Here is a 27,642-nt window from a genome sequence, read left to right on the forward strand (position 1 = left end):
GGGAGTGTTCTTTTTCGTAACTAGAGCTTTCACTTCGCTCCTAATTAGCTTGATGCATGATTTCAGAAGCAGATATTTTTCGCTTCCACGGAGGGCAATGAAAGGTTTTTTTTTTTTTTTTTACAAGTTATGTTTTAAAACTCTACACCATTTGATGTTCTCGCTGAAAGAATGTTTCTCGCCGGGATGGGAAGGCGCGGCATGGCCAAGTGTGTTAAGTCACTCAACTCGTAATCCGAGGGTCGCGAGTTCGAATCCCGGTCGCACCAAACAGGGTCGCCCCAGCTGTGAGGGCGTTATAATGTGACGGTCAATCCCACTATTCGTTGGTAAAAGAGTAGCCCAAGAGTTGGCGGTGGGTGGTGATGACTAGCTGCCTTCCCTCTTGTCTTACACTGCTAAATTAGGGACGGCTAGCATAGATAGCCCTGGAGTAGCTTTACGCGAAATTCGAAAACAAACAAACCGGAAGGACAATGGCAAACTATCGTCACGATATTACATTGTTGAATGACTACATGAATGGTTTTCCTCTGAAATGCTGTGACAAACTCCTCAACTTTATATGTTTACCATCGCGGCACAACATTGTTAAATGGTGGGAAAATGTCCGTGGATTAAATAAACAACTACCGTTAATGACATGTGGTGTTTGATTAATGATTCATATATACGTTTTGAAACAGATACTCGTGGCTAGTTTTTGTGCGTCACTTGGCCGAGAGACGTTGTCAGGCGTAAAACCTAATTTACTTAATTCTAAAGGCTCTAGCACTAGACCAAATATAAGTGTTAGGTTACATGTATATATCGAAAAATCTAAGTTGAAGTACTTCTGCAGGGTTCTCCCAAAAGCGTTCTGTTTCAAGAGAACATAAAACCAAAATTAAGAATAACAAGTAATTTGTTTCTTACACTTGAAGTTCATATGTCATGCTGTGTTGTAGCCTACAGAATGCATAATTGTTCTCGTGATTCATGACATAGAAAGATTTTATCTGACGTTACATTAGTACAAATTCCAACATTAAGCGTCCCTTTTGTGACGTTATTTTAGCGTTTACTCACCGACTGACAGACAACATACTATTATTGTATAGTAGTGCGAGTGGTTAAAACAGGTAACTTCTCCAGGAGTCCTTTAGCCCGTTGCTTCAGTCCAACATGCAAACCACCGAGCTATGTTCGACATTTTTTTCATCGTGCTTTTATTTATAACATGATTCGACACAGAATCAGTGAAAATTGCACCTAACAACATTATAATCCCTATTTTAACTTTAAATCTGAAAATTTCCATTACAATGAAATTACTGGAAAGATTAACTACGTACATGTCAAGTTCTTGCGCCGTCATTAAAATAACCAGAAACTGATTATTCCTTATAGAAACGTTACTTGAAAAGTTCTGCAATGTTAACAAGATCAACATAACGTGAAAAGATTTTCGGATACTAAATATTGTTTTTAATTATATATAGAGAGGTATGGAAGTATTTTATGCGCAACACTATAGCCTTAGTGTTAGTCTGCAGTAAGTAAAATATATATATGCACATAAACTAAACACACAGTGCGTATATATTACAGCAGATTGCACTCGTACATACGTATACATCTTGAACATTATTTGTAAAGCCAATATTACGCAACTCGCCAGTAAAGAGAATGCACGTAAACAAAGCCCAAATCATGTTCTCACAATTTTCTGATGAAATTACACGGGAAACTGTAGAATAAGTTGACTTGATTGAAAAGGCAAGACAAACGTAACCCAATTTACTTCCCAAATATTGTTAGCAAGTAACCGTACAAAAATAAGCATTTAAATCGATTATCGATTACTTCTTAGAATTGGGACGAGAACATGCTTTCATACGTAGATGTAATTTGGTGCATCTTGATGGATACTATAAAAACGTACTAGTTCAACTATGTGTAGGTACGTGTACCTGTATGCATATCTGCGAGTTTGTATTGTTTGGTTGTTTTTGAATTTCGCGCACAACAGTGTCAGACAACAGGAAAGGCAGCTAGTCATCACTAACCACTGCTAACTCTTGGGCTGCTCTTTCACTAACGAATAGTGAGATTGACCTCAACATTATAACGCTTCCACGGCTGAAAGGGTGGGCATGCTCAGTGTGACTGGGATTCGAACCCGCGACCCTCAGATTACGAGTCAAGCACCTTCACCACCTCGTTATGCATAGTTATTAGTAGTATACATTTTATTAACAAGATATACATACTCGTGTATATGTAGTTGCTAATACTGAATCAGTAATGGACACTTCCAACGTTGTTATGCTTCTTAACTTAATGCTCTTGTCTTTGGTGTGTTTTTCACTCTAAATGACAATTAAAAATCGCGAAATAACGAACAATTAAACTGATAACCAAATAAAGACCAACATATTTTTTTATTTATTCAACTACAGCAAGTGTTTGAACAATGACTTCCCTACAGAAGGATTAAAATATTATGGTGGATTTTATAAGTATTAAGCTGTATATCACATAAACCTATTAAATGAAACCATATTATATAAATACCAGTAATTTATGTTTGACAGCATTCATTGATTGTCTAAAGCATTAAGAATGCGTCACCGTGCAATTTTCAGTGATACTTTGGTAACATACAATCACACCTTATTTACTTCCTGCACCACCTAGTGACGTTGCTGCAATTGAATGACCTGATTACAAACTGTCGCAACTTATTAATCGCGCGTACAGATACAGGTCTTCAGCCAGCTTAAAGTACATATACTTCAGAATCACAGTGCTGGCTTTACTAAATAAGTTCTGTAAGATAGCGAAACGAAGAGCATTCTCTCGTCAATTCAAAGTACACCAATGACCAATGAAAACAAGGCCACTCGAGCGATAACATGTTGTCCAAAGCTCTCGAACGACATACGTTAAAAATACGAAATGAAAATGATTTTTTTGAAAGTTCAACTTTTTACACTTTATTTGACGACAATAAATGGTAATTAATGTAAAAATATATTCAACGAAAAACCTGTCTTCACTAATTCCTTTCACTGATTAATTGATATTATATATCAGTCAAATTAAATGTTAAATCGTTTCATTCGCACTACTAGATGGCTCAGCGATAGGTTTGACAGTTTATAATGCTACAAAATTGCAGTGGTCAGAACGCAGATAACCCATTGGGTAGTACTGCACTTAACTAGCAGCAAGCAAATCAAATTTCATTCAATTACAAAAAAGGTTTGACGTATAATACCTTTATAGCAGTAAATCAGCGATTCTCTAACAAAGTAATTCCAGGGCAAGCTGTATAAGCTAATTTTCTGAGGTTAAAACAAATTTGCTGCACAACATTTTTTACAAGTTGTTTATGTCCACTACCACGCAATCCCGTCTAATGCAGATAATGTACTGGACCAAAAGAATAGTTCCTCGGTGAATCAGCTGTACCTTCACTGACATAACAATGAAATGCGAAATTCGATTCGTTATGATGGAAACAGCGCATACAGCCCATTGTGTAGGTTTGCGCTAAAAATAAACAAATTCTGAGAATAATTAAGAATCAGAGCCTCCTGCTGATATAATGAAATAACTATAACTCGTCTTGCAAATCAACAGCCTGTACTTTAATTATCCTCTACTGAAAAGACATGTTATTAGAGATAAAAGGTGACCTCCAGAAAAACAGCAGAATGAGATCTACCGATCTTGTTTATGAAATATCAGTAATTGAAAATGCGTTTAATAAAATATAGTTAAAATATTCAAACTTTTGAAGTTTGCCATTTTTGTTGTTTTGTTCATCTATCCACCTACATATAAAAAAATACAGCGTGTCTGTCAGTGTGTCCGTTATCTAACTACTCCTATGCCGCTCAGCCAATATCAAACTTTGTCGGATGATACTTTGGATAAGGGGCATATTCCTCGGTGGTATACAACTCCCTCCCCCCATGGCTGCTGTTATTGAGCACTTACTACTTTAACTCAAGTTAACATTAAGTACAATCATAGATGGCACCTCGTTCTTACACGAAAAATTAAAAACATTAATACATTTTCTATAAATAAAGTGTGGTGGAGGTACAGAAGCGTCTCAAATACCTCAGAAAGTGCGACAGAACTCTCTACCATTATTGCAATAATACGTAAACGCAGTTGAAGTTTCTAATCCAAGAGTCAACACCCACCACAGGGCTGATACGAAGGGCCATTGACCGTCAGTTAATTAATACATGAAACATTGTGGAAGAATATAATGTCTGACTGACAAGCAAGATATGGCCAATTATTACTTGAGATATAGTACTTCTCATATGGCAGATACATGTTTGCACTTACCAACCTGAGGTAAAGGGGTCCAATTAAGGTTTTACAAGAGGACTATCAAATAAATAAATATATACCCACGCATCCACTTACCGTTGTATCTATGTTGAAGTATCAAGAGATGTTATGTACCTTGTGTGTGTGTGAAAGAGAGAGAGAAAGCATAACCTAAGATGTGTATTAAAATGATGCATATCCCCATACTTTCCATACTTAATGGGATTAAGATCTGGGCTTTGATTCGGCTATTCCAGGACTCCCCATTTCTTAGTTTTCAGCCAGTCCTTGGTGGATTTACTGGTATGTTTTGGGTCATTGTCTTGTTGCAGGGTCCAGTTCCGCTTCAGCTTTAATTTTCGTACAGATGGTCTCACATGATCCTCAAGCACCCTCTGATACACAGTAGAATTCATGGTGGATTCTATGACTGTGAGCTGTCCAGGTCCTGCTGCAGCAAAGCAGCCCCAAACCATGACACTTCCACCTCCATGCTTCACAGTTGGTATGAGGTTCTTTTCCTGGAATGTTGTATTTGGTTTATGCCAAACGTGTCCTCTGTTCTGGTGTCCAAATAATTCAATTTTGGACTCATCTATCCAAAGATCATTATTCCAGAAGTCATGGCCTTTGTCTACATTCTCTTTAGCAATCATTCAGTCTGGCCTTGATGTTTCTCTTAGAGAGCAAAGGTTTCCCCCCTTGCACACCTCCCATGCAAGTTAAACTTGTGCAGTCTCTTTCTGATTGTACAGGCATGCACTTTCACATCAACAGTAGCCAGAGCCTGCTGTAGGTCCCGTGATGACATGTCAGGGTGTTTGGAGACCTCTTTTAGCATTTTGCGGTCTGCTCTCGGGTTGAACTTGCTTGGACGAGCAAACCTGGGCATGTTGGTACCGTGTTTCTCCGATAATAAGACCTACCCATAAAATAAGACCTAGTGTGATTTTTGGGGATAGTTTTAATATAAGCCCTACCCTTAAAATAAGCCCTAGTTAAGAGTGGCAGGAAGAGGAAAGAAATAAAAAAAATTAATTTATTAATTAGTTTAATAGTTAGTTAATTAGTTTGTTTAAGTATTAATCAGTTAGTTTAATAGTTTAATAATAGTTTATTTTAAATGGTTAGTTTAATAGTTTTACTTTGTAACTTCATTTTTTTAATATATCAAAATAAGACATCCCCCGAAAATAAGCCCTAGAGTCATATTTTGGAGTGAAAATTAATATAAGCCCTGTCTTATTTTCGGAGAAACACGGTAGTTGTTTTGAAAGCCCTCCACTTGTTGACTATTTTCTGGACAGTGGAATGGCTGATTTCAACATCTTTTGAAATCTTTTTTAAATCCCTTACCAGACTTATAAGCTACTACAATTTTCTTTCTGAAGGCCTCAGACAGCTCTTTTGCTCTCACCATGATGCTCACTCTCACTTCAACAGTCAGGAGCACACCAAACTAAATGTCTGAGATTTAAATAGGGCAAGCCTCGTTCAGAATGCTGAGTAACGACCTTCTAATCATGTGCACTTGGTGTGATACACCTGTGTGTGAGTTGAGCCATTTTAAGTGGGAATAAATGTGAGGGTGTCCTAACTTTTTCCTTAGGTAGAATATGCATTTTTGTAGAATTACATTTACAGAAGATGTTGAAGTCTTTTCTTCAGGTTTAATTGTTTAGTTATATTCCTATAATCTTTCAGTATTGTTAAACTTGAGATTAAATATCTATATATCCAAAAATGTTACAAAAATACACAGGCTTTCATAGGGTGTCCTAACTTTTTCACATGACTGTACATGTAGGTGCATAATTAAACTTGTATTTCTATATATGAACTTCTTGTTCATTATTAATCTGCACCTCACACAAATCTATTATTTTGTGAACATTTACTTAAAAGTTGCAACACATAGCAGTGATTTCTAAATTCCGTAATACCTGCTATTTAAATCCAATCATAACTGTCGAGTAGTAATCAGATCCTTACTGATTTAGTACCTATTTATTTTTTGATTTTACACGGAAAACTGCATTCTGTGCAACGAATGGCTCACTAGATACTCTTCTCGTCCAAGAAAAGTGTGAAAGCGACATTCACATCACTAGATCTACGAGACTTACAAAGCCTGCTTCATGTTACTTGATATAGTTGAGTATATCACAAGCTTCTCACCATTCTGTCTTAAAACCATTGAGCACGAGATCCTTTTTATATTTTTTTTTGATAAAGGATCATACGCAAAGTTTACGTCTCATAAAATAACTGCATCACTTTGTATGTAGTTTCCCTATTGCCAACCGAAACGTAAATAAACATAGAAAACTCTGTTGGTCAAGCTAATTTCAGAGTTACTTTGTGTTTACCTCCATCATATGTCATTCCTAGTTCTGTAGGAATTCATTAAAAACTTTTCTCAGATGAAAAAAAAACAAAACAAATATGAATGGTATTTCTTCAAACTATCGATCTGCACGGTCAGTATTAAAACAAATAATTTAAGAAATATAAAAGTACGCTAATTCAAACAGCAGATTTCAGTATAAATCAACGTCAGGGAAAGTTGATAAAACAACGGCATATCAAATTCAAAGAATACATTACATGTATAAAATACCGTTTATGAGAAGACATTTGAAAAAAATACAAAAACGAGTGCTTTGGTACACGAGTTATCTTCTGATATACCTTAAAGCATGACATAAGCTTGCAGGTTTGATATTTCAGTAAAACATTTAGAATTTAAACTTGACCAGATATCATATTAACCATTATGTCCCAGTTCACTTCTGTATTAGTTTAACTTGTAGGTAGAAATATTATGATTGCAGATCGTTACCGATTATACCACATGACTGAAGAAGGGCGTGCACAAAAGAAAACGGAATACAGTGAAGGTATTCTTATCTGTTGTCTCTTATATAATAATAGTAATAATCTCAAATTGAAAATTCAAAACATTATATAGTTCTCCAATTTCAATTATAAATTCTTAGTCATATATCGAGCATAAGCTGTGCTAGTTCTCTTATGTTTTTTAACATGTTCGATATTAATATTATGTGGTGTCACTACTTATAATCTTTTTCACGTTATCTCCCTTATTTGATATTTCAACTATTTTGAGAAATGAGTAACAACTAAAAGTGGTCTCGTACTGAACATATTTTGGTATCTCCACCATGTACTCAGAATACAATTAAACGGATGATTTGGTTTACAATTTGATGTACTTCTACAAAGCATTTGGGAGACAAACTTGTGACACAGATTAAGTTCATAATGTATTTATGGGCATACACCCATTACTAAACTAAAATAAAGAAACGTGTTTTAGAGAGAAGTCAGTCAGTACAGTCTACCTTTGTTTTTTTTTAGCTTAGTTAATCAAAACAAATCTTGGATATTGTACTACGCAGTCATTAACATCCACTTCATTCTATATCGGTTTACTGAGATGGATAGACGAGTTGTTACCAACGGTATCAATTAGAATAGTCAATCAGTTATTACAACACGTATTTTGTACCAATTCAGTCCAATTAGAATGTATACATTATGCATCAATTCAGTTATACAGTTTATTCCATATCAGTATAATCAATTAACATAAGTGGTTCATTAAGTACCAGCTCAGTCCAACAAGGATAGTTATCTTATTCTGTACCAGTTCTGTGAGTCAGGATAGAAAGAATTTGGTCTTTATTAATTAATCCAGCATATTAGGTCATATAGTCTTTACCGGACCGGACCAGCCATTCATTTTGAGTAGTTCATTCAGTTAATGAGATTGTACAACTTCTCTTCTGTACCAGTTTGGTCAATTAGGAGAGACAGTGCACTTCTGCACCGCGAGTCAATTATATTATAACACTTTTTCTGTACTGTTTACGTCAGATACGATTTTTTTCTTCACCTGATCAGTTGCTTAGAGGAGACAGCTTGCTGCAGAGAAATTTACTATGGTTAGATAAATACTATTAGTATGTATGGTGGTAAATTACTTTTATCACACAATAGCTTGAGAAGGTAGATATGTATAAACCTTTATTAAATAACTAGTACGAAAGTGGTAAGATTAAATGCAACACAAGTACATACATCACAGGATGCAATTCACTCGAAACCGCTGAAATTTGTTTAAGTTATCATAAATATTACTGTCAGATCTGTCTTTTATGGCTTGTATACTTATTATATACCCAAGTTTAACCAATCTTTAATATTTCTCTAATATTAATAAATAATCGACTTGAAACAAATATTTTATATTTGGATAAAAACCCTTTACAGATTTTTTTTTTTAATATCCAATGCATCGATTGTAAACCTCACAAGATATAGTGTGGTTATTCGAGAAGCCCAAATTTGCACTTCTAGCAAGGTAGATAATTGATTGTTTATTTCAGTACCGTATGTAAATCGTTTAACGATTCTCTAATGATATATTTTATTTTTCATTATGTTTGCCATTACACAAGCATTGTATTATAATAAAACTTGAAATTGGCCCAATGAAATAATTTTGTACTGAATGTATTATAGAGAAACGTAAAAACAAAGTATCTGATGTAATATTCGACAAAATAATAAAATATTTGCTATATTTCCAACTTTAAAATAGTCTGACAAATATTAGATATTCTTCTTAAATGTTTTTAATGTTTCCAACCTTAATGTCCATGGGTAGAATAAAAAAAAAAACGTTTCTGGGTTGTTATTATTTTCATGGTAATAAGTTATCCAGACAAAATAGCAACTAAATTATTCGATATTTATCTGTAACTTAATCTGTTTTTTTTTCAAAATTCTTACGTCATAAGGAAACGAAAAACTAATTATTTATTTTTAAAGTTATTTCTTTCAGAATTTTTGCACAACGTCAAACAAGAGTTATCTGTTCTCAGCTGTACATTACTTGAACTAACAAACTAAAGGGAAGACAGCTAGTTAATAGCACCTATCAACCCTTATGATACTTTCGTTTGACTGAACAGTAAGATTCAACTGCGACGGGACTCGAACAATAATAGTAATCACTGAATCCCACTCGGCCTATTTATAATTTCAAACACATTATCATTCCAGTGTCTCTAAGCGAGTTCGAAAACAAAAGTTCATGATTTTATAATATAATTAAAAGTTTTTACATTAATTGTTTCACGCAATAAAAATTGTGCATAATCTTACAGAGAGAAGAAAGTAAAAATAAAATCTGGTTTAACAAATTAATTGGTGTTTGAGGACTGCTTGCCGAATCATTTTATAGTTTCTATTATACGCGAGTATCTGATAATGAAATACAGTGGTAGGAACTTGGCTGTAAACATAAATCTGTTTCCACAATTGTGAGAAAATATCACATGCACATTCTCAACTACACTGTTGTCCACGAATACAGAAATTTCCCCGTTAAGCCTTTGTTACCACTGCTTTTTCTATGAACACATCACGATTTGGGCCTAAAACCTTTTTTTGTACTAAATAATTCAAATTGCTACACGTTATGATCTCATTATTCCTGGTTATGAAACTTCTGTAATAACGCCTGTGTATGACGCCACATGCATTGTGAGTCATGTTAGTTTGTCAGGTGGCGCCACGAGACAACAAAGAGACATTTCTTTTGAATTTTATCGCAGGCCAATATCCTGGTTACTGATAGGCGTTGTTTAAATAAATACGTATATACAAATCATATAGGTGCAGAAGCCTTTTAATAAATTATATAGCAGGTTTTAGTTTCCCTTTGTACAAGATATGTTGTAGTATTTGTAATTGACTACGAAATGATAGACTAATATTCAAGTAAAACAATCTTGATTTTTATATACGCTAAGTTTGATAAAAACCGCGAAACAGGTCAGAATTGTTACATGACAATTTTCCAACACCGAGTAATTTTAGTAGCTTTCATACAGATTAGAACTTTCAGAAAATGTTCCATTTACTTTAAAATTCAACAATATTATTATTTATCACACAACTTAATCAAGACCAACAAAACATGCCCCCACCCCTCCCACGAAGAACAAAAGTAAGCTTACAAAACAATTTAGGATTAGGTATAGTGACAGAAGTTGTAAAGGTACTAGAAATATCAAAACAACTCCATACAACAATCTGTTTGTGTGTATGTGCTGAAGACGTTAGTTGAATCACAAAAAAATAAAGTTTTAACTTATAGGTCGTGTCTATGGTCTCTGACCTCTTAGCTTCAGGGTCAAGTTGCTAGGCAAAAGGCTCACGCACATATACTCCCATGTCCTCCAACACAAGTAGAATAAAATAATAAAATATTAAAATAGACCGTCAATACATGTGTCTTTAGGGAGAGAGAAAGAAACAGAGCGAATTACTACTGACAGGAAGCTGAATAAGGGTAGTCACTATCTTTAAACAAAGAAACTAGTCTAATTATTTCTCACAGTGACATGTTTGTCTAACATCAATTACTTCTATGTTTATAAATTAAGGATTTTCAACACTAAATAAAACTCTGCTGCGTAAATCAATGAGATAGTGTGTATCGTAGGCGATATATAACCTGGAAGATATTTAAGTTCTATATTCATTTGTAAAAGGTTTCTCGAGTAAAATAAAACATAGCTGCTAATTTTAAACACTAGAATCAAAGGATATGCCACTTGCATCATTTTCTAAAATAAACAGACATTTTTATCCAGATTCGAAGGTTACTATTTTTATAAACTCCAAACTGCTTTTTTTAAAAAATTAGAAGAACAGTATAATGCTGTTAACATAGTAGTGTTCGTCAGGTTTAACTGGCAGGAATTTCGCTCAAAGCTATGCAAAAAGCTATATTGTTATAGCTTTTCCTAATTTTGAACTGACAGAGAATTTCAGCTAATCAACAGCACTCATCGCCAACACTTCGGCTACCCTTGTCAGATCGAATAGTTGTATTTGACCATCACTTATATGTACTCACGGCACCAAGATGCACATTTACATGGTAACAAGACGCGAATCAGAAACCTCAGGTTCAAATACGGGCACACTAGCAACGTAGCCATGAGAGGTTCGGATTTTATAAAGATGACACAACTACTGTTTCATAAATTATAGAAATGACCATATTATCCCTCCTCCAACAAACCTTCACATACCATTAAGCAAAGTCAAATAGTAAATAACAATACATTCCTAGTTAATGTAGTAACGGAAAAATAATACAATTGCAAAAAGTAAAAAAAAATAGCATTCTGATAAAAAATATTTCCACACTTCGAACTTATCATTATCAGTTCAATTTTGAAATATCATACGTTGAGCTGTGGTATTAAAACACGAGAAAATACAAACTATAAAATACAGCTGATGTAAAAATAGCGCCAGTACAGCGATTCATGCCTGAAAGACAAGTTATTATTATTAAGAGATTTATCGATACATAACAATATTTTTACGACAAAATGCCAAGTTGTGGAAATATATATACACATAATGCGCGATATTATAACGAAAAGTATATATATATATATATATATATGATTAATCTAATATTCAGTTAGGGGACAACAGATTTAAAAGAAACTTAAAAACGAAAAAAGTCCACGCCTACGTGTTCACAGTTATGTCAATTTCACACCAAGACCAAAATAATACCCCACCGGGTGCACATGCGTGATAAAAGATCCCAAATGAAATAGCAGTACATGCTCTGGGAAATGCAAAGAAAACACACAGGCTCACTATTCAAACACAAGACGCACATGAATGACATATAATATATGCAAACACAAAAACGATATAAGAATATGGAATAGACTGACGGGCTTGTATTCATCCTTCCCGTGAGCTATTAATAGGCTACACGCAATATTAGATACCAAAGCGACGGATAAGCACACAAACTAACAGACTTTGCCGATGAACAATAGTTTTTAGACAACATTAGGGATAAAATAATAATCAGCTTTTTTTTTAACCAGTAATGCTATAACTTGCAAGTTGTTAAGCTTTGTTACTTTAATCACCGTAAATGAAAATGTTGAAGGTTACATGGTTGGAAGATTTCATGGCAAAATTTCTTCTAAACACACAAGTCAACATAGCGTCAAGTACTTATTTCATCATCCAATACGGGACAGAAAAAGATTAACACATACGAATGAACCGCTCATAGTTAACCCTGACTTACATTAAGACTCACATGTTTTTTCTTAAACATATATGTAATTACTTTGATTTTGTTTAGATTACACGAGAATTTACTGTTATTAAACAGTTTATATTTACCATCTGTGCACACAGTATCCATACATCGAATTTCCCAGCAGAACACTGTGTTCACACATTTTTTTGTGATCAGTTACATCACTCGTTTTTCACCGATAAACGATAAATGCACCTGAAAGATCCAGAACTACCGAAATGTGTGCGCCTTCCGGACCAAAGTAGTGGCACACACCAGCCATTCGGTTTACCTGTGATATATATTTCAGAGAGAACGAGCGCAAAGGTTTGTTAAGATCTTAATATTCTGAAAAACATGAATTAGGAACAATAGCCCTAAAGAAAAACAAGTATTATAAACATTAAATCTATATTGAATAGTTAACATTTTGTGTAGGATGTATTGTTCTATCAACAGAAAAAAACAAATTATATACAGTGATTTGTGTCAAACAAATGAAAAGTTTCTTGTAAAATGGAAAAAATTAAACAAGAAAAAAAACTATGTTCATATAGTGATTACGAGTGGTACAAGGCAGCTCTTTATGAACAAAAATAAAAGAAAATCCCGTTTTAGTTCGTAACCGAAATCAATCTTAAAAGTAATAGTAGTCCTAATGCTGTGTATTAAAACTGTTTTTTACGGAACATGATATCTGATTTCGTCACATTTCACGCAAATGTTCTTCCCATCTTTTATTACCACTTATTCTATATACAAATTTCACCAACAAAAGGATTAGAATTGCACACCTCAGCAAGTAATGAATACGTTCTCAGTGAATTTCATGGATAAGGTTCACAAGGATCAGTAATTAAAACAAGCAGCTACTTGGAGTCCTGAAGCCAAGAAAAGAACTCACGAGCTTTTATAGAAGAATGATTACGAGATTCAAAACCGGTGCTACAAATGTTCAGACGTTTCAGTCCATCTACTCGTATGTGGGAGAGGTGCTGAGGAAACTACAGACTGTTGGATGTGCTAAGATAAGTATCAGACTAGTTGCAGTTTAACTTACTAACGTGTTGCGCAACTGTATAAGTGAAACTAAATTAATCACTCTAGAAGTTAATAAGGGGATTAAGGGTTGCAGGCTAGTACATCGATTATGCGTCACGCTGACAGATTTCAGAAATCAGCTAATCCTGTAAGCTGCAGCTGTGAATTGAAGGCATCGGCAAAGATGATGCAAGTTCGTTTGTTTGAAGTTGAGCACAAAGCTACACAATGGGTTATCTGTGTTCTGCTTATCACAAGTTTTTAGAAACCTGGTTTCTAGCTTTGCAAGTCCACAAACATCCCGCTGTGCCACTGGTAGGCGTGATTATAAGAAATGAAGAATAATGGAAAATAATTAGAAAAAGAGATGAATCCTGGTTGTTTTTCAGAGGATTTGGTCTACGTTTCATGACAGTATGAAGGACACATTTAATAAGACTGTGTCGCCCTAGTCGTGAAAAACAGTGGAGGTAGTGAAATATGAGTAATCTTGTTCTAAAAGGTTTTTTGATTGGATTACTAGTAATAACTACAGAGAATACAAACGCTATTATCAAGAAGGTTTTCAATACTGGGTATCTATCCTTGTATGTTATGTTTTGATGACGTTTTGGGACACCCGCGCGTTCTTACCACGAGTCCACGAAGTCTGTTTTTTTGGAATTTCGCACAAAGCTACTCGAGGGCTATCTGTGCTAGCCGTCCCTAATTTAGCAGTGTAAGACTAGAGGGAAGGCAGCTAGTCATCACCACCCACCGCCAACTCTTGGGCTACTCTTTTACCAACGAATAGTGGGATTGACCGTCACATTATACGCCCCCACGGCTGGGAGGGCGAGCATGTTTAGCGCGACGCGGGCTCGAACCCGCGACCCTCGGATTACGAGTCGCACGCCTTACGCGCTTGGCCATGCCAGGCCCTCCACGAAGTTGTCTGTCCGTGATATCTATGTTTATGTAAAATTTCTTTTTAACCCCACTCGTGGCGCAACAGATGTAGTTGGAAGTCTTCACGAGAATTAAAAATAAAATTAATATTCTCTCTACATTTCATCCAGACAATCACTCCAAGTAGACTTTAACATAAACAAGTATCCAATAAATCTAAGTAGATATCAAAATATCTTATACTCAACGATTAGTTGAATGGAAAAAGCGAGTACCCTGAAAAAGAAACCATTTTCCACCGGTCGAGCCCCGGCGAGTGCTTAAATTGTAAAATTAGGCGGAGAGAAAAGAAAAGTCACATTGAAAACACTACGTGTATGAATTCATCGAACACAGGTTCTGCAAAACCACATTAAATTACTAAGGTAAACCGAAAAATCGAAAGAAGATTTGGCTTGTGGAAACGTCATTGTTCAGGATACCTGCTAGGCTGAGATTCTTCTTTTTTGTTATCAGATTCATTTCATGCAGTTCCCCAGTTCAGAATTCGGTGGAGATTTCTTAACATGTGTCGTGTTCGTGGACTTCAGGCTCTGGAACTCTTTTGTGTTGGTTTGGGTTTGCTTTCTTCGAGTTATTCTTTTAGTCTGGGTTCAACGGTTGAAAGTTTTTTTTTTCTCTTTGGATGTAATTATGCTCATTAGCCGGTGTTTATGTCTGCTTATTTGTCATCCTTTTCTTCCTTAAGGTTGATGTTTATGTTTGTTAACTCCACATGGTTTTATCTTCTTTGGCTGACATTTGAGTTTGTTCATGCATCATTCATTTTCTCCTTTAGGCTGATGTTTGAGTTTTTTGGTCTAATACAGAGGCATGATTGACGTGCAGCTTGGGTTTAAAGTTTAGATTCGGTGGTTGTAAGTTTCACTCGCGTGATTTGGGCATTTTTCGGCTGGAATGTGTTATTTCTAAGAAATGGTTTTTCTGCTCTAATATGACAGTATTCCATGAATATGTTCATTCTACCATTACTGTGTATTAGAATGTTTACAACAGAGAACTGTCTTGTAGACGATTTCGAAAACTTTAGTGCTAATAAATACATCTAATTGTTAATCAGAATCGAATGATAGTTTACGTTTCTCCATGTGGTGACTAGTTCAGTCAGAATATCAATATTTTGAATAATGGTGTGCGATTATTCAGTCATAAGAATATTATATATAAAAAAAATATTGGAAATGACTGGAATGTTTTTATTTGCATTAAAGATTATTTTTATTTTCTGTAAAAGCGTTTTTAATTAAACTTTAATTAAGCTTGCTAGCCGTCTCTAATTTAGCAGTGTAAGACGCCAACTCTTGGGCTACTCTTTTACCAACGAACAGTGGGATTGACCGTCACATTATAACGCCCCCACGGCTGAAAGGGTGAGCATGTTTGGTGCGACCGGGATTCGAACCCACAACCCTCGGATTACGAGTCGAACGCCTTAGCCCACCTGGAACCCACCTGGCCACGCCGGGCCATAGCTATCAATAATAAGTAGGTAAAGCTATATTAGGCGATATGTTGAAGTGGTTTTATCATTTTAAATAAATTGTATAATTTGTTTTCCTCGTCGTGTTTTTAATAGTACTTGTCAACTCGCGTCTTCTTACGGTCCCTGAGTAATGTCTCCGGACTCACACTTCTAGAAGGAAGGTTTTGATAGCCGTGATAGTCAGAGCACATTTAGCCCATTGTGTAGCTTTATGCTTAATTCCAAACAAGGCAAGACAGGTCTTCTGGTGTTTCGACTTGGGAAGAGTCAGTGTCTGCTATCTTAAACCTTTTACCATTTCAATCCCCCCTCCCCAGTCGTTCAGCGGCCGGTCTGAGGGCTTTAACACCAAAATGTAGGTTTCAATACCCGCATAGCTAGTCCACTGCGTAGCTTTGCGCGTAAACACAAACAAAAAATCCTCCATTTCCAGGAGATGTTCTAGATTTTCAAACCACAGAGATGGATGTATTATTCTTTCTACCTTTCTTAATTTCTCACAAAAGGAGCTCGTTTTAATGTTTGCTAACTACTTAGACTTAATTTGATAATTTGCTTATTTCTCTTAATACTGGATTTCTCAAGTAGTCAGCTAGTTTGGTAGTTCTTTGTTTAGTATTCCATTTATTTAAATAAGAAGTGATCTAGTAAATGTGATGTTCCTGCCACTGTGCTTCCTTATCATAACCTGTTGATTTTTGTTGGTGAGCTGCTGTGGGTGTGATCTTGAAAATTCTGTAGTTCCAGACGTTGATGCAGTTCTATAAAATGCGAGTATAATAACTCATGTTGTCAATATAATTGTTTTACTCTACTAGCAACTATGGTAGTTCTTTTGGCTCCAATGTAATGACGATTTGATTGATCAAGGTTATAGTTGGCCCTGAAGGTAACACATTTCTGGTGTTATACATCCGTTCACACTGTGTAAATTTTACCATCAACTGCTGCATTTTCAGGTTTGTGTTTTCTTCTTATCTGTGGTTTCTCGAGTCTCCAATCAATGATTTTTTTTACGAACCTCTTTACATAATGAACTTTATACTGAAGCCTCTTTGTAGTTCTCTAAACAGTACTTTTATGCATTAAGTTGAATAATGGTTGTTTTGGCTATCAAGATATTCTCTATCTATAGCACATTGTATATTTGTATTACAACGACTGACCGACCGTTTTCTAAATGACGACAGTTCCCTTCCAGTGCCTCTGTGAATCTTGGATTGTGGTCAGAAAAATAAAATATATTTTAAATGGTACGAAAAGAACATCATGCAAAATAAAAATACGATAATGTAAAATACTTGGTTTCATCTAAATCCGTTTTCACAGAATATTAAATGATGCTATGAAAATGATTTAAAATATACGTATACAACAGAGATGCCAACCATTACGATTTTGGTGTATACATTACGACTATACGCTCATAGAGACAAATATTACGACTTATTGCAACTCCCAAATTATTATATATTATATATACCTATACAATAAAGAGATAAATTGTTTCCCCAGGGCTTGAAAGGGGTGAAAAGAAAATTTCTAGTAAGATACAAATAAATTTGATAATAAATAAAAGACAGTCCAAATGGCTACTTGCGATAATCATGTTTGTGTTTGAAATAATAAAAAATATTTGTATCTCCGAAGTTTACAAATAGTTTAAATGCGGTGCTTCTCCATACTGGATACGTGGGGGAATCCATAGTTACGTCATCAGTGCTTGTCAGCCAATCAGCGGGTATTTCTCGTTTTCTTAGCGACATAGAAACACCAATGCGATCGTTCACTAGATGGAAAAAGGAGGCCTCGTTCACCAGATTGTCTTGTTTCTGGCAAATCTAAAAGGACTAAAACTGTGAATCTAAAATTTAGGAAAGAGTATAGTGCAAAATATCCAGTCATTGCATCAAAAGTCAGTGACAGTCATGCGTTTTGTACAGTTTGTCACATCGATTTTTCTGTTGCGCATGGCGGGATAAACGATTGTTCAGACATACAAAATCGGCATCTCACCAACAAAAGGCTGAGGCAAAGACAAAAACGATGCAGATAACGACATTTATGAGTAAGAATTCAGAATATGAAACCAGAAATGCAGAAGTGATGTTCACGCAATTCGTCATTGCTCATATTTTACCCCTAGCTGTAGCCGATCATGCAGGGCATCTATTGAGAGAAATGTTCCCAGACTCTGATATAGCGAAAACTGATACATAGAACCAAAACTACAGCCATTGTACAAATGTTGGGTTGTGAAAATGACAAAATGATTTCAAGCATACTTACTAACAGTGCTTACAGTTTAGCCACAGATGGATCACAGACATGGATGACTCAAAACTGTATCCAGTAGTTGTACGATATCTTGACCCTTTGTTGTTTGGAAACAATTTTAGATGGTTGGCATCTCTGTTGTATACGTATATTTTAAAGCATTTTCATAGCAGCATTTAATATTCTGTGAAGACGGATTTAGATGAAACCAAGTATTTTACATTATCATATTTTTATTTTGCATGATGTTCTTTTCTGTTCTCTTTTGAGAATGGTGGAATGGAAAGAAGTTTCAATGGGAGAGAATATTTTCAAGCTTTTGGACCATGAACTGACAGACAAAGAGGAAAATTCCATGGGAAAACTGTCTTAGTTTTTCTTCAGACAATGCTTCAGTTATGTCTGGTATAGGTAAAGGTGTGATGGGACACATTTCAAAACGACAGCTTAGCATTTACTTCATGGGCTGTGCCTGTCACCTCATGAATATTGCTGCCCAGAAAGCTTCCAGAGAACTGCCATGCCCAGTTTCTGATATATTGATAGATATCTGCTATTTTCTGGACAAAAGTGCTAGCAATAAACAACATTTCAAAGAGTTTCAAGGATTGTATGAAGAAACAAGAAAAATTCTTCAACTTGTTAACACAAGATGGTTATCACTTAGGGTGTGCCTCAACAGAATATTGTACATGTGGAAGCCATTGAAGAAGTATTTTCACTGTGAAAAGAAAAAAACTAGATTCAAAAGGATCTAAACGTGCAGCTCAGTCAAGCAGCAAGACTTTAACAATTAGGATATCCTCTCAGCCAAACAGGGATACAATCAAGACATACTCTCGGCCACACAGGGACACAAAACAACAGTCTCCAAAAGCAAACAAAGAAACATTTGATATAACTCAATAGATGTTTAGGCAGTCTGACCTTGAACTAAAGAAGAGACAATCAATGAAAAAAGAGAAAAAAACGAAAGTTAGCAAGGGACTAACCAAGAAAAGTTATGCGCAGAGCAAGTTAGATAAGTTAACAGTTTTCTTGAACAACAAAATGAACTTGTTATTTTGTCTTTTTCTTCAGTCTGCAATTCCTCTATTTGAGCAAGCCAATTTGATATTGCAAAGAGAAGAACCTTTCACACATATTATGCAACGAACTCTGATTACACAAGTTAAAAATATACTTGTCATATACATCAAGCCAGAATATCTTGAAGGCAACATCACTGAACTTGACTACAACAATGAATCCTTACACAAATCCGATGAGGCAGTTTCTACTGGACATGCTGCCAAGGAATAAATTGTTAAACATGAAAAGGACCTGGACCTGATCAGCTTCTACACCAGTATCAAGAAATACCATATTGCAGCTACAAATTACATGATGAGACATTTCCCTTTAAATGATGAACTTCTGATTCATGCAGAGGTTTCTGATCCAAAACTGGAAATCAGCAAAGATTTCTCTTCTCTACGCTTCTTCACAGACAGGTATCCTGTCCTTGTCAATACACATAAGCACGACACTACTGACAAGTTGGAAGGGCAATATTTGAACTATCAAATTGATACTTTCTCAGAAACTGTCCTTCAATTGAATGTCGACAAGTATGACATTCTGTGTAGGGTTATGCTTGGAATTCTTACAATCTTACATTCTAATGCTGACAGTGAAAGGATATTTAGTTTAGTGACTAAAAACAAAACCAAGTTCAGACCAAACTTTGAGCACCTCAGTTTTGAGCAGTATTATAACACACAAGATGTGTATGCAGTCAAATGGACAATGTTGTTATAACTCCCAACCATCCAGAGACATTCTCATGAAAGCAAAGGCTGCAACAGCTGCAAAACTATTACAATAAGTGTCATAAACATGATATAAACTAGTCCTTACACAAAGGCTTTTCCTGCTTACTGTTTGTGCATGTTCAATGTTGTTTTACCAGTATGTTTGTTACTCTGAACTAAAAAGAAGACAATTTCAAAAGAATTTTTTCAATTTATTTATTAAATACACAAAACAGAGTCATAAATGAGCAATCTATAGCAGTAATAAGTAATAACAGTTATAATAATAATATAATAATAAACAGCTTAGAGATACTGGTCAGGCCTAGTAGCAGCAAATGATAAAGGGCTTTGTCTACAATCATTACGCTCAGTCATTTGAAATAATTGGCATCTCTGTTGTCGACCCTATTTTAGTAGTGTAAGACTAGAGGGAAGGCAGCTGGTCATCGCTACCCATCGCCAACTCTTGGGATACTCTTTTACCAACGAATACTGGAATTGACTGAAACATTTTAACGCCCACACAGTGTGGAGATTTGAACCCGCGACCCCCAGGTTACAAGTTGAGCGCCCTAACACCTGGCTTTAGATATGTTATCTGTCAATAACACGAGCATCAATATGTACTTTACAAAATCAAAATTACAACGTATTTTATACTTTTTGATTTTTCAAACAAGTTAGATGAATAGATTAAATATTTTTTAAAGTCCATTAACACGTCTTCCAAAATTATTAAACGCTACCATTTAAAAAACAACCCACACGTCATATGCACAGCTTGGTTATCTCTCTTCCATTAAAATGACAATTTCTACCACAAACAGAACACACTAGAATCATAGTTACGTAGATTATGCTCTTTCCATTAACATACTGTTATAACACAAGGAACAAACTTCTTATAGTAACACATTAACTGTAATCACACTAACAACTTACCATAATACAATGTTTTGGCATTTTCAGGGGCATGGGAATACATCAAGAATAAGGGTGGTGCAACTTTTGACAAAATATAGAAAATGAGTAGCGAAGCCATACTTTGGGAGTCAGAGGAATATCCCTTTGAAAAAAGAAATGTAATTTCCATTCAAAAAGTGCACGAGGCTATTTTAAAACCTTTTAGATGTGTTTTATAAATATCTGGGTGCAATTTGTGGAATGCGATTCGCACCTGCTACATTACCCTAATTATCCGAATAATTTTTCAGTTTCATATCGTTAACTAGAAAATCAGAATTTGCTACGCAGCATACAAGCTTTGCCTTTTTTTTTTTTTACAAAAAAAAGTGTTTTAAAATCTGTTCCTAGCCGTATCAGCTGAACGATTAAATGTATTAATATAGGATTAAGAAACGCTCCGTTTAAGATGTAATAATACTCAAATGTTGATTAGATTTTCTAATTCTGGAATTAACTCTACATCAAGAAAGTTAACAAAACTCCAGCTCATCAAACTGATAGAGATGTGCTAAATCTAGGTGATAAAGCTGAAACATTCTTTTGCAGCTATGTAGCATAAAAAAAACGTGTTTAAGTACACCAACAAAGTATGCAGTTTGGAGAGTAATAAGTGTAACTATTCTTTAAGACTTTAGACGATTCACACAACACCTTTAGACCATTTTATACATGAACAGTGTCTATTGTACTTTCCGTATTACTTTAATATTTACTCATTAGTGCCGCAAGCGCCGAGTAATTATAGTAATTTATATAAGGTTTACATCTTACCAAACAAAATTGAGGACGAACATTCCGTTGAAGAAGTGCTTCCTGAAGACTTTACACGAACATTCGAAACGACTGCTGTTTTGGAACGTAACGGACTTTATAATGATGAAAGGTATTCCAGTATAATTACATAGCCTAGTTTCACACAATCTCCGTTACTGAAATATTTTCATTAAATAATAAGGTCGCCTTTCTTAAGTTGAGAAAGAACAGTTTGATTTAGAACTGGTGTTAAAAAAGCCCTTTAACCTGTGTCAAAGGTTGAACACACAACCATAGCCCTTAATACGATGATTAATTTACTATCTTACAACTAACTATTCTTGTCTTACTACGAGGTCTACAGCAGCGTCTTGCGTCATGCAGACTGCGAAATTAAGCGATAGCACAACGCAACGTAGTTGAACTATGTGCGATTTGATGATATGACTGAGCAAGCTGAACTAGCGTGGCGTACTGGGTGTGTCCATTTGTCAATAATATGGGGATGTTAGACGTGAAGGAAGCTATTACGTGAAATGCAAAATTGCAACGTGTTATGTTTTACCCGATTTTAAATTTTTTGTTATCATTTTCCAGTAGCTCTCATTCCATGATAAAATAGGTTACTTAAGGAAGTTCCCTTTTTGCTAAACACATATGTAATACAGTGATTTAATTTTTTCTGTTAAGAACAACACACCACCCAGTTAATTGCAATATTTGTAAGTTCTATCTGATGAGATTCCACTGTTAAGTCATTCATACAGAACAAACTTTGTGAATTAGCTTAGTAAAACAACACTTGATATTTTTTCACACATGAATTGTTACAACACATCACAGACCTATTTGTTTATGTTTAATTATTTAAATAAAACAGATATATGTTACAGTTCATCATCTTACTCGAACTTACACAAAATAGCGTTTCGACCAATACTGTGTCTGTTGTATCTATGCCAGCCTAATGATTCATGCTAATGTACGAAAAGCTTCGTGGGTACTGAATGTAACAAACAGTGTGATTACCATATTATTGTTTTTATAATTTAAATAAAACTAATTGATATCTAGACTTCCAGGCTTTTATGTGTTTGTTTATTTTAAAGTAATGTTACACGGTAGGCTATCTGTGCCTGTCCACTGCGGGTTTAAAGTCCATAAATTTTCATTTAAATATATTACTTGTGTACATCATTTACTGAAAATTCCACAAATAGTTTTAGGTAGAGTAAATACGTAATCGTTACAGTCACTGTTCTTACATCAAATTTATTCCATTTATCTTACACACATATGTGATGCATACTTTCTTAATTACCAACCACTATTATCATACTACAGTGGAACTCTTGCTCATATAATAACGGAAAAACTTATTCATTACGCGATGTAATTTTTATCCTGTGTATATTTAGATTTCCAATAGGTGTCAAGAGTTTGCCGTTTCGCCTCCGTTTCCCGTCAGGGAGAATTTTATTTTTCTCCATTCTTAGGGTGCAGATATGATGCCAAGGGTAATCGAATAGTATGAGAGTTGTTTGTCCGTCTATCTGGTGTCACAAGTTGTGTTCATGAACTAGCTAAATCAGAGCTCAAGAGGATTCGTCCCCACCACACCCCCAGTCGGGTAAAAGGTTATAACTCAGTAGCCGTTTCAGTTTCGAATTAGGTCTACACTGAGCTGTGAGATCGGTGATAAAACACGGGAAGCCAGTGCCTAACGAAAAGGGAGTTTAATGTATCCTAATTCATCTGAAAGTCATAAAGTAGGTAAAACGTTATGTATCATGGCTGAATCAAAATAAGTCACCTCAGTTGTTTTGTCCGCCATGATCTAATAGTTCATTCAATCTCTCATGATCAGTAATGCTAATATTAAATCACACATTCATTAATAAATATATTTCTGCATAAAACAATTTATTTAACGATCTTCGAAATGTGCATATAGACACAAAGGGTGAAACTCAGTTCAAGATACTCTCTGTATCCTAACTACAAAACCATATACATATCAGATACTATAAACGCAGTTACGACAAAACAATGCTTACAGTTTTAGAGTTATATGCAGATTCTGAACGGACAGATTAATTAAAAACTATCTTCACTCTAAGTGTGGAAAAACATATTATTTGAAATACTTTTACTGTCAAGTGCAGAAAACAAACTGAAAATATCTTCACTGTCAAGTGCATAAAAACAAATAACTGAAAATACCTTTACTGTAAAGTACAGATTAACTACTGCTTGTACAGCATTACCTCTGTTTATGTTGTAAACTTTCATTTTTCTCTAATTGTAATAAGCGAAACAAATATTTTGAACATCATGTATACATCAAGTAATTATAACGCTGTAATAAAATCAAGTTTTCTCTCTTTTAGCCCAGATTAATATCTTTTATACAAAATTTGGGTGAATGGCCAGACTCACTTCATCAACACCTATTTCTAACAAAGTTATCATAAAACGTGAATTTTTAAATATATTTCGGCCATCATGACTATCCAAGCTCCAATATCATTAAGATGCGTGCTGTGAACGCACTGTCAAACTACACTCAACTGTGTAGTATGATATGCATTTAAAATTTGATGGTTGATGGACTTCACAAATGTGATATTGCAAAATCATGCCAGACACTACGGCGTCTAATGTGTTTTTATGTGCACTCTTCCCTTCAGCGACTTCTTAGTATAACATTATTTATACGAAGTGGCACACTACAAATGTCTTCTGAACATGCCATACGGTACACATAATAAAATGAAATAAGAATTTTAAATTACAAACAAAATTAACGACTTACATCAACGTCGCTGCGAATAATGCTTTCTCAGAAAATTATCAATTTCTTACAATTATCATCCATAAACACAGATTAGTTTCCATTCGGAAGAGACATCTTATAAAATCTTAACCAAACATTTGAAGCATACTACCATATCGTGATTTAATAACCTTATCAACTAATACTAATAAACATGTATTGTTTAAATCCAACCCTTCTTCTCGTGTAAATAAATGTGTTATTTATAATAACGTCTCTAAGGAGCCAAGTGGTGTCTTTGCATTACAATCTATTGAACATTAAAAGTAAGTTAAATAAAAAAAAGTTACAAAGAGAATGGTTTTGGACGTATCTTTTTGAGACAAGTTTTCGTTTGTTAATTGATAAATTTGTAAGCGAAATAGAGAATTCTCAAGTCTCCATACTAAGTAAGGTCTACCCGCTGAGTATAATTTCAGTATATATCAATAAAGCTGCATTTTTAGCATCATTAATGAAACAACTGCCGACCATTCATGATTCTATCACCTTTTTGTGTTTAGCTTTCAGTTGAGATACGAACGACTTCATCTGCCATTCGGTAAAGGAGGAGGTCGAAACTTCACGATTGTCAGCAGTAAGATAAGCAGACAGGAATACTTTGAAAACATCTACAGTTATAATATTGTACTCGGCTGACTGTACAATATCTACCAAGGTGGTTCTTCAGTAAACTATTCCTGTATACCGATGTATGTTATTTGGAGACCTATACTTGTGCTTGGCGGTTAAGCTCGTGATACGCTGACAGATTTCAGTCACTTACCACTTCAAATCATTTTTCGCAGCCATAACGTTGAAAGAGTGCGGGAAACGTCTTTTTCTTAGCTAATAAATAAGTAAAAATGTCCCCCACTGGCTCGGGAGGGGCCTGTAAAATATAAAATTAATAACGATAAAATATCGGTTTAATTTTTTTCATGTTATCAATGTAGTTCACCGCAGTTCAGATTTTGTTTAATTATGTATATCACAATTTCTAAAAAATATCATTACGTTATTTTTGATCCCCAAACACACATTAACTAAAATGTTAAAGAGCTCTCTCTCCTAACTAGGTCCACTTATAACTAAGCCGATAGTTTTCCTCATCCAAATCACATTAACTTCTCTTGAGTAGTGATGTTATCTTTTCGAGAACTACTTTATTCGTATTGTTCAGCCCTGAGATAAAGAGATAAGCTCTAACGATAAACATTACGACCAAACTTGTACTTCAGTGTACTTCAGCTAAATTTCTAGTGAGTAAACTCATTTCTCTGTTACGTAGTGTATTTTATATTCTACTTTCTCATATGAAAAAAACTTTGATGTTCACGTACAAGTCTATAAAACTTTCTATTGTATATCCAACCTACCAATGGTTCTCTCTTGAAATTCTTACGCGTAAATTTACTATTGTTTTCAAAAGGTTTTATTCAAACTGCTCACAGATAGGTTTGTCTCCAATAGACTGCAGTAATATTATGTTTGGCATGTGATAAAACTCAACTTAGTTGCGTATCTCTATGACGAAAATGTGTACATGTTTATGCGTATAAAAAGTAACAGTATTCATTTAGCTTCAACAAATGACAATTATAACTGGTTTTATTTAATATTAACAAAACTGTACAGTAAGATTTGCTGGCAAGTTCTGTAGTTGGATAAATAATGTCATATCAATGTACGTAAATATTCCAATAATTACTTTTTCTTTGAACTGCACTTTTTATTTATAGTTAGAATAAACTAAAGCTTCAGTATGCTCCAAACAATGGTAAAACATCTTTAAGATTTAGTCTAATCCTTTACTAAGCTGGAAGTTATTGTTGCTTATTTCGAATATCTGTGAAAAGCTATCTACGTTTGTCGTCCCTAACTTTTAACTGATAAACTAGAAGGAAGGCAAATAGTTAATGTTAACCACCGCTAATTATTGGGATTTAGAAGCCAATTCTTATAGTATACTCACATCCTAAAGCACAAAACGAGATTTTGCAGCAATGGGCATGTCGCACTTTGCCAGACTCAGGGATTTACTCGATAAAATCTATCAGTAAAATAGAAAAAAAAACATACAGATGTGAAACAGTTAACATGCTTTGTGATTTCTTGAAAAGTTATACTATTTATGTCTGTTTTGTATCCTGAACTACAATTTGCTAGAAACATTCAAGAAAGTCGAGTTGGCAGAAACTGTGTACAGAATTTAAATAAAAGATTTACTACCTGCTTAACCAATTTCTCACTTTATATTGAAAACGAACATTTAATGCAATGTTTCATGGTCATTCACCTGATATCAACAAGAACAGTTGCGTTAATTTACACATATCCTGGAACAATTATACTGTAGACAGCTTTATTTAGTCTTAGAAAAACACTGAAACCATGTTAAATGGTTTAAAATCAGTCAATAATAGGTAATAGATTTTGTTTTGGATTCTTGTTCTACACATATGTGCATAAAAAAAATTAGTGAGTCGATCTTATTGGTTGTGGAAGTTAATAGTTAATAAGCAAAGCTGACATTTTAAATATAAAAGACAGCTTTTCAAAAATATATTTCCGAATGGACTTTCTATACCATGAGATATTGTGTACTGTAATGTAAGTTACACAAATTTTGTACAGTAAAACCTGTCTAAGCCGGAAACTGCATAACGTGGAAACCTGTACAACCTGGAAATATCAAAATTTTGCGGCATTATCTTAAGATTTCTCTTACAAAAGGCTTTCTATATGGCGTAACGCGGATAGAAAACTAACTCATCTATCAACAAGTGGAAGAATTAGAACCTAAGTAAGGAGGAAAAAATGTTTCTGATTAAATATTAATACATTCTTATTCAATTAATAATTTGTTTAAATATTAATAAAATCTCGGACATTTTGTCACAGTAAGTATTGGTTAAATATATTTTGTTCTTTTTTCTGTCGTTATTATTCCAGAGGTCGCAATTCGAAAGAACAATTGACTGTACTTTGCTGATGAAAGACCATGAGAAACCATGGGTAATAGGTAAAAGTAAAAATCCGCGCTGTTTCAAAAATTTAAGGAAGA

General features: G+C 34.7%; 1 protein-coding gene across 5 annotated transcripts in view; it reads right to left on the reverse strand.

The window, feature by feature from the left end:
• Positions 1-27,642, reverse strand: part of LOC143258682 (MOB kinase activator 2-like) — a 118,490-nt gene that overhangs the window by 41,059 nt on the left and 49,789 nt on the right. Inside the window, exons 2-3 of one of the 5 annotated variants that reach the window (XM_076518087.1) lie at positions 26,551-26,628; positions 25,363-25,467 (exon numbers count right to left, since the gene is read on the reverse strand). The exons of 1 other annotated variant lie outside the window; for it this stretch is intronic. In XM_076518087.1, the coding sequence (XP_076374202.1) occupies positions 25,363-25,388 (26 nt within the window). In that variant the 5' untranslated portion in view covers positions 25,389-25,467; positions 26,551-26,628. Of the gene's footprint in view, positions 1-21,778; positions 24,979-25,362; positions 25,468-26,550; positions 26,629-27,642 lie in introns of those variants that run through there. 3 more of the 5 variants (XM_076518088.1, XM_076518093.1, XM_076518089.1) reach the window with 3 other exon arrangements.

This window comes from Tachypleus tridentatus, chromosome 8 (assembly GCF_004210375.1).
Source record: "Tachypleus tridentatus isolate NWPU-2018 chromosome 8, ASM421037v1, whole genome shotgun sequence".
In the NCBI taxonomy this organism is placed as follows: Eukaryota; Metazoa; Arthropoda; class Merostomata; order Xiphosura; family Limulidae; genus Tachypleus; species Tachypleus tridentatus.